We start from the raw sequence: 9,604 nt of genomic DNA on the forward strand, positions 1-9,604 counted from the left end.
ACTGATGAGTCAAAACATTGGCCATGACCAGTTACAGGTAAAGTGAATATCGTTGATAATCTCCTAAAGGCCACATATTAAGGTTTGGGTAGATTAGATGGTAAGAAAACAATCAATTATTCTAATCAACGTGTTGGATACAGGAGAAATGGGCAAGAATAAAGATCTGAGTGACTTTTGACTAGGGTCAAACTGTTAAAGGGTTAGTTCACCCAAAAATGAAAATTATGTCATTAATGACTCACCCTGATGTCGCTCCAAGCCCGTAAGACCTCCGTTCATCTTCAGAACACAGTTTAAGATATTTTAGATTTAGTCCGAGAGCTTTCTGTCCCTCCATTGAAAATCTATGTACGGTATACTGTCCTTGTCCAGAAAGGAAATAAAGACATCATCAAAGTAGTCCATGTGACATCAGTGGGTTAGTTAGAATGTTTTGTAGCATCGGAAATACATTTTGGTCCACAAATAACCAAAATTACGACTTTATTCAGCATTGTATTGTCTTCCGGTTCTGTTGGGGATCCGCGTTCACGAGTCTGCAGTGACGCTGATGACGTAAGACGCTGCTGACGTGTATCTGGTGCGTCCGTGTATTCGGGTTCAAATAAATATGGCTGGGCAAAAAAATGCAAGTCTTCATCTGTGTGGAAATCCTTAGACATGTTTGTAAAGATTGTTTTGTTTCCAGCGTGTGTCTCCCTCAGACTGTAAACGAAGCTGGGGCGCACCAGACACACGTCAGCAGCGTCTTACGTCAGCAGCGTCACTGAACGCGGATCCCCAACAGAACCGGAAGACAATACAATGCTGAATAAAGTCCTAGTTTTGGTTATTTTTGGACCAAAATGTATTTCCGATGCTTCAAAACATTCTAACTAACCCACTGATGTCACATGGACTACTTTGATGATGTCTTTATTTTCTTTCTGGACAAGGACAGTATACCGTTCATACATTTTCAATAGAGGGACAGAAAGCTCTCGGACTAAATCTAAAATATCTTAAACTGTGTTCTGAAGATGAAAGGAGGTCTTACGGGCTTGAAGAGACATGAGGGTGAGTCATTAATGACATCATTTTCATTTTTGGGTGAACTAACCCTTTAAAGCATGGCGACTGGCTCAGAGAATCTCTGAAACGGCAAGGCTTGTGGGTTGATCCACCAGGATACCAACAGTATCCTGGTGGATCAAAGCACAAACCGGCGACAGGATGTTGGGCGCCTAAGGCTCATCGATTCAATGAAGGCTATCCCATCAACGAAGGGCAATGAAGGCTATTCTGTCTAGTCCAAGCCAACAGAAGATCTATTGTGCCCCAAGTCACACAAAATGTTAAATATGGTTATGTGAGAAATGTTCTACAACACACAGTACATCGCACTCTGCTGCGTATGGGGCCAATCAGAGTGCCTAAATGATGACCACTGTTCACCGGCAAACGTGCCTAAAATGGGCAAGCGAGCGTCAGAACAAAACCTTGGACGATTTGAAGATGGCAGCCTGGTCCAATGAGTCCCGTTTCCTTTTACATCATCTGGACGACTGTGTACGGCGCCGTGATGCTGGGGATGTGACGGCACCAGGTTGCACTGTGGGATAACGACAAGCCGATGGAGGGAGTGTGATGCTCTGGGCAAAGCCCTGCTGTGAAACCATGGATCTGGCTATTCATATAGACATTCATAACAATGGTGTACCTCTTTCAGCAGGATAATACACTCTGCTGCATTGCACACTTTATTCATGAATGCTTTGAGGAACATAAAGAAGAATTCAAGGTGTTGCCCTGGCCTCCAAATTCCCCAGATCTCAATCCAATTGAGCAATCTGAAATCTGGAATGTGACAGAACATTGAGCTTGATACGTTTTTCGTTTTCAAACCAAAATATGTCCTCAGCCGACAAGTCCCTGTGTAGCAAGCTTCTTATAAAGTTTATGCATTAGGTCAGTAGGCAGACTTTTGTGGCCCTTCGAACACATTCCACCACATGACTGTCTACACTATATTCACTAGTTCAGTCAAAGGTTTTCAACTACCTCTGAAAGTGGAAAACACCTTGAACGAGCTCAAAACATTTAAGTACCTGTTGGTGTTGACCTCTAGTGATTAGATTGACGAAAACGCTTCTTAATACCAGTTGTTAACATGGCCTAAGTAAACAACGTTAATTGTTGTGCCTATCAATAGTATCAGTTCTGGCAGGTTTCGTTAGTCAGACACTCAGCTGATCCATGTCTACCTATAGGAACGCAACGCCTATCAATCACAGCATTACTTAGCTGCCTTTTCAGTTATCCTTCAGCTGCTTCCATTGTTTTGCTCGGGAGCTAATTACCCTCCACCACCACCAGCTCCTCTTGTCCACAGTCAAGACTTAGCCTCTGTTATTCTGTAATGTCATTGTCATCAAGAACATTAAAAGTATAGTTCACCCAAAAAATTTAAATTTTCATTAATCTTCGGAACACAAATGAAGATCTTTTTGATGAAATCTGAGAGCTTTCTGTCCCTCCATGGACAGCTGCACAACTGACACTTCAAAAAGTTAATTAAAAGATTGTAAAACTAATCCATATGAATTAAGCGGTTTAGTCCAAATTTTCTGAAGAGACACGATCTCTTTATACGATTGAACAGATTGAATTTAGGTTTATATTTACATATAAATGTAACGTGTATCCAAGTATGGTGTCCTATGCTCTGAATTTTTGCTCTGGATTTCACCCATTTTTGCTGTGGTGCCCGGGGAGCGGTTGGGAGTTAAGTACCTTGCTCAAGGGCACCTGAGTTGAGGATGAGAGTGGAAGAGAGCACTGTTCATTCACTACCCCCACCTACATTTCCTGCCGGTACTGAGACTCGAACCTGCAATCATGGCAGCAACAACTGCCCCCAGTAATTTAATTACAGTTAGGCTACTTTTGATATACTTGCATTAAATACTGTATAGACTATACAACAAAACAATACTGGATTCAACATTTAATGTTGTGTATGTTTTTAATGTAACCTTCGCCCAGTTACACACTTTGGTTAGTTCAAGAATAATTTACGCAATTGATTTTTTGATTTGAAAGAATCTACAGTGCAGTTTTTTGTCTGTCCTTGTATTGTTCAACTGGTTGAGGTTGATATGGGATTTTAAAAGTACTGTAATTACAAATAAGTTATTCAATTACAGCAAACACTAATTACACTGTTGAAGATTTAATTAGTAAGTAATCAATTACTTTTGTGGTCCTGGCAGAAATGCAGCTCATTTTAATATTAATAAACGTTAATGTTTTTCTGAACAAACAGTTTTGGTACTGATTTGGATCGCATTATAATGCAAAATTGGTTGAGAACCACTGTCTTGACTCTTGTAAAATGAATGAATGCTACTAGTTTAAGAGTGGTTAGTGAAATAGAGACAAAGATAGATTAATGAAGCGAAATGAAACCAAACAGATCATTCCAGAGTCTGGGCATGTTCCATAAACAGTCACAGGAGGTGTGACCTTCATCCCAGAGGAATTGCTCTTCTCATCCAATTTCAGAACCTCTGGCAGTCTCATCTCTTCTGTTTGTTAGACACACAGCAGTGTCAGCAACGCCTGAGAGCAGTTGTCCTGCACACACACACACACACACACACACACACACACACACACACACACACACACACACACACACACACACACACACACACACACACACACACACACACACACACACACACACACACACACACACACACACACACTCCCAGCAGTGAGACACCATGATACAAAGTACAGATCACAGAGCCACTGAACTCAGACATCAAAACATCAGCTAAAAGGAAAATGTCTCCAACACTTAGGGTAAGGTTCAGAAAGCAAAGCTTAAAAAAAGCAATGTTTGTTCATAAAACTGGAACATGATAGGCCTAGCCTACATAAAGACCATTTTGTAGTGTGTTCATATTTGGCTTATTTCATGTGTTTAATCCTTGAATGGTATTAGGACAAATAGTTAGCTTGCTGTTGGTGGAGAGCTCAAATCCAAAAAAAACCTCAAGCTTTAAATGACACTTCTCAAAAATAGGGTACCAGTAGGCCTACAACCCAACGAATGCAGTAAAAAAGGAGGGGCCTGTTTCTTACATTTTCAGGGGTGTGCAGCAGACACTTCATGTTTAAAACTTACTAAGATTCATGCTAGTTAGTTCATTAAAGGTATGTCAATCACAGCTAAATTCGTGTCTCTGGTTAAAAAAAAAAAAAAAAAAAAAGAGTCTGGAGACAAAAAAGTATTTCAGCGTATTCGTTGACTGTGCCTAGTCTTCCTTCCCCCTGCCTGGACTATTTGAATCTGTTAATATAAACAACGGTTGCATTGCCGAGAGTTGGAAGAATAATTACAGAAGTGAGGTAGGCATCTTTTAAAAACCCTTAAGTAGTGATTAACAGGATTAGATGAACATGCTCCTTCCGAAGGGTATGTTTTGAAGTCCTTTACAAGTTAAAAAACACTTCAACACAAACAAGGCCGTTAAAACGTTTATACGGTTCTTACACAAAATGATGCGTTCTTGTTTATTTAACTCCCTCTGCTGGAGTATATAGATACTGCAGACGCCTGCACATTCTTATTTTATGGAATATTAATTTTCTATTCGTAACAGATATAAGATTTAGAGCTCAAAGATTTTGAACCAAATCTAAGATCCTAGCAAAATGTGATTGTGTTGAGTTTATTATAAATATTGTCATCATCAGTGATTTATGATAAGATAAAAAAGTAAAACCATTTTTAATTTGGATGGAACTGGCAGCGAATTTTAACTTTGTTCTTTCTCCCAGACTGGTTCACTGAGAATATGGTTTTATAGAAATACAGTATATGTTTGCAGGTCGAGGAGCCAGGCTGCAGAGTTGCTCTAACATCACGGAGCCTTTGTGAAAACACATAGGGCCTACAACCAGGACTACAGATTTAATAGTGTAAAAGCTCTGGATAAAAAGCATTTGTCAAAATGTGCTGTTAGTCCAGTGGTTAAAACGGTATGACTGTAGGTTCAAACCCGCCAAGAGCTGATCCACGATATAACACTAGTGCCCTTGAGCACTTAATGTCAGCTTGCTTCAGGTGGATTCAATAAGTATAAGTTTGCTGTAATAAACTAGATTTAGAAGTATTGCAAATGAAAGTTCATGAAAATATACTTTGAGGAGGAAAAACAACATTTTTAGTTAAACAATCTGATAATTCAATACAAAAAAGTAATTATTTTAATTTCATCTTTTGGCTGAGATCGCAATCATCTTCTGTCCTTAGGCCTGGGAATACTGCTCATATTGCAGTAACACACAATTTCCTATTTTAGATCTTCAGTTGAGCTTAAAGATATTTTTCTAATGACTAACATCATTTGATCAGGGTTTTAGTTTACACAAACCATAATTTCTTAAGGCTCCTCAAAATATTTCAGTCTGGCTTGACTGTGTTCTGATGGCAGTGCATATCGGACTGAACTGAAAACTGTTGGCAGTATCACAGTATTCTGGACAATCACGGTATAGGTCTGTTCCTGTCAGAACGCCAAACATTGTCTTGCCTGCGAGTGCGAGCCAGTCTTTGCTAAAGGATCGAGATCGAGGATAGAATACATTAATTTCACATCCACATTATCTCATTTGACAAGATGAAAATGTGTTAATCGTGTGCCGCAGTAACAGCATTTATCGCAGGCGGTCGAAGTGACAATTGGATACAGATCAGAATATCACAGACCTCAAGGACCATGGCAGTCCAAAGAGGCTGAAGAAATGGTCAGAAAATGCGCATGGTTGACATTTTTGAAGGAGAGTTTAATGTAAGAACTGTAAGTTGACCTAACTTATATTAGCACTTGGTGTACAACCATCGTTTAAGAACATGAATGTACATTTGACAAGTTTTAAAGATCGAAATCGCTATAGTACTATAGAACTTGCGTTCAGAATGAATACAAATGGAAATATAGGTCATTATGGCCTCATATCTGTAAGGTTCTGACCTGATCGGAGAAAAATCTGCTTTGAAAACAGTTGCTCCTTACATAAAGGTTTTAAACAGTGTAGTGTATTTTATTCAATTATCATATAGTATTTCGAATAGACAAAACAAGACGACTGACCAGATACATGATTTGTTTGAGTTCAGCTGAGACCATTACAACTCCAGTGAAAAGTGACTACAGTGATTGAAAAGAGTATTTCAGGTTTCTGGTATTTCAGCACAATGTTTTCCTTATGAGTAAAGGAAAGAAACACTTACAAAGCACAAGAAAAGAAAAAACAAGCCGTCACACAATGATAAGATGATACCCACTAAACTTATCAATATTTCCAGACCATGTCACAGAAAAAGATCATCTGTTTAGATATTCATCCAGAAAATATACATAGGCTAGAACCTTTGTACAACCGAAAACAATTTCTAGAAAAAGCTATGAAAAACATTTACAGTATACATAAAAAGGAAGCTTACGGGGCATCACAAATAAAAAGAAACTCTCACTGTTTTAACTGTGTAGCTCACTTGAGCATGTCAACGTGAGACCTGTGTGATTTCCCCCCCCCAAACACACAGTCTTCGCAGGTCCAGAGACACAATAGTAGAGCGGATCTTATGCATGATTCAAAATGTACAAATGTACCGGACCCATTTGAATTCTGCACAGAATGCTGTATTTTAGAGTGATATGGTGGAGATTATGAGGTGAAACGATTTAGGAGGAAACTGCGGCTTTACCAAGCTCAACAGCTCTGGCTGAGCTGTGATATAAACAAAACGATATTGACTATTTTTTAAAAAGGGGAGGAGCTGTTCGATATGTTTCGCCCTGTCTTCCTGTTTCAGTGGAAATTATGTCAACATTGAATAATGCTGCGCGTTTCAAGGCACTTCAGTGGGCCTTTAAACGTGTTGGCATGAGGCTTGTGGTTGAATTTTTAAATTATATCCAGGAAAGTGAATAAGGAGCTACAACAGACTAGAAATTGCCCCTTGATTTCCTATTAGTTTGATGGAACGTCAAAAGGACCTGGATTATAGTTCACTGGAGGTGCAGAAGGACTTGGTTGTAGCTTGGTGGAGGTTCAAAAAGACCTGGATCGTAACTTAGTGAAGGTGCAGATGGGACTGTATCATAATTTGGTGGAGATGCAGAAGGACTTGGAACGTAGTTTGTTGGAGGTGCAAAAGGGTATTGTTGTCTATCATGTAAGGCACATCTCTGTTATGTAACTGACTGCAACATGTCTTGACTGAGAGAACACAACAGAAAGAACATCATTATTGACACCTAGTGGCAGCTGTTAACCCTGCAATGTATTAATCAACCCATCCGAGTGGATATGAAAAACGAAGTCACTTGTTTCTGTCAAAGCAGTTAAATTTACATAATGATGAGAAATCAAATGTGTCTTTTTCTCTCCCTGAAAGTACTTAGGCTATATGTAAATCCAACAATATGATTGTTGGCTGATTCGGTTGCTTTAGAGCGTAGAACCATCATTAAACAAATGTTCTTTCTGTCAGGCTAATTTTGTGATTAATTTAAAAGAAGAGCTAAGGCTGGTTTTCAGTCAAAAGTTTCATTCCTCACACAAAGCTATCATTATTATAAGTCTTAGAATAAAAATAGCTGGCATAGACATATGTTTTAATTTTTTGATGCTTTTTTTGTAATTTTGCAGAATGAAATTCCCATATATTGAAGGATGTTCTATATAATTTCACCTTTTGTGTTCCACAGAATTAAAGGAACGCCTACTATAATATGGGTATGGAACGGCATGAGGGCAAGTAAACACAGTCAGAATTTAATTTTGTTTTCAATTTTTACATTTTTTAAAATTATTTAAGATAAGAATTTTTGAACCTCATCTTAAAGAATTTTACCTTCATCCTGCAGCAATCACAAGAAGATGAGGTAACAATAACAGGCACGATGAAGACCAGAACATCACAGAAAACCAAGAGAATAAGAGTCACACCCTGAGTGAGTATACACAATATGATTATAAACACATGTTTATTAGTCATAAATAGAAATTTGTCTTGAAGAAATGTTCAGAAATGGACATCATGACTTACTGATTATTGTAGAGCTTATTAAAAAGGTTAAAGTTGAAACCACTTTTATAGTTTAACACAAATATGAGCACTTTTGATGTAAGTTTGGCAGGTATATTTTACTTTTGTGAGATTCAAAGACATCTAACACAGACACATCACTGTCAAGACTGTGAAATGGGATGGAGATAACAGATGCTACGGCATTGAAACAGTTTAGAAATTGTGAAATTCTGACCTGAAATGGGAAAAAGACCGTTTAGATAGATCAAAAATTTTTAAAACATAATGCATTGTACTCTAGTACTATACTTTAAATAGGCACAGTGAAATGTAAAATATTTTCTATAGATATTCAGACTAACCCTAAATGCGTTACGTTTGCGTGCAGCTGATGCCGTCACAGATCCAGTTAAAACTGACTACAGTGAAGAAAATGAACACTTTTGAGTATTTGTTCATTGCACAATGTTTGCCTGGTGTTGAAATAAAATACTTACAATTAGACATGACCAGAGGAGATACAAAAAACCTGTCCAGATTGTTAAAACAATCATCCCTATACCTATTGATATTTCCAAAACTTGGAAGATATAAAACAAGTCAGCTTCTGTTTCCTCATTTCCCCCAGATACAAATTAGCAAGTAGCAGAAAGAAAAAAATGAAAGTCTTTTACCCCCAGGACCTTTGGCCTGATCGTCGTGAATTTAGACACCACACGCTGGTCAAATAGTGACGCCGGCTGCTGCAAAAAGCTGGTCACATCATCACGTCTAGGCATCTTTAAAAACACTGAGAGAGATATGTGTTGGGATGAGGATTGTGTGAAAGTTTAGAATTTGATGCACGGTAACAAGCTACTGTACTCTAAAAAATATACTAAAATTGGTTCTAGTTTATGAAGCCTATACAGAAATGAAAGGCATGTTTTTCTCTGTACTGTCAGCCAAAGTGAAATCAAAGTGAAGAGGAACCAAATGTCACTGTGAACATTCTCCGAGCGGAAAGTTAACTGGAAGAGTTGCTTAGATGACACATGAGAAGCTAATCTGGGGAAGACAGTTGGTTTAGATTCAGCTTTGTTTTTTCCCAATGCGACTTAAAAGTACAAACTAAAGATAACGGCACAGGGGATTTCACTATTTTCTGGTGGTCCAAAATAAAGCTGGGAAGGAGCATGTTCACCTGATCCTGCATGTCACAACATAAAATCTGCACGAACTTACAATACAACTATCTGTACATGATATGCTCGTGCAAAAACCAACGTAAGAGCACAATAAGCAAATGAAGAGGATTATTTTCCACTGGTATTCTATTCTAACTTTTACCTAACCCACAAACATAACGACAGAAGTGCAGAATACTCACACTAAGTAACAATTTTCAGCCCCCAACTTAGAATCCATTCATATTAGTAGTATGTGTAGAAATGGTACTTAATACTTCGGAAATGAGTCATTATTGATGTTGTCGGTGTGTTTGTCTTGAGCCATTTTCATTTTGTTTTT

At 38.3% G+C, this 9,604-nt stretch overlaps 1 protein-coding gene across 1 annotated transcript; it reads right to left on the bottom strand.

Annotated features, from left to right (window-relative positions):
* Positions 1–7,135: 7,135 nt before the first annotated feature.
* On the bottom strand, positions 7,136–8,874 carry LOC143722554 (uncharacterized). The gene is given in 7 exon segments (XM_077213936.1): positions 7,136–7,257; positions 7,260–7,281; positions 7,919–8,014; positions 8,250–8,330; positions 8,458–8,514; positions 8,593–8,677; positions 8,771–8,874. Coding segments are annotated over 7 exon segments (567 nt in total).
* Between the last annotated feature and the right edge of the window lie 730 nt (positions 8,875–9,604).

The sequence above is a fragment of the Siphateles boraxobius genome, unplaced genomic scaffold, assembly GCF_051911475.1.
Source record: "Siphateles boraxobius isolate OS27281-9 unplaced genomic scaffold, OSU_SipBor_1 68, whole genome shotgun sequence".
Classification (NCBI taxonomy): Eukaryota; Metazoa; Chordata; class Actinopteri; order Cypriniformes; family Leuciscidae; genus Siphateles; species Siphateles boraxobius.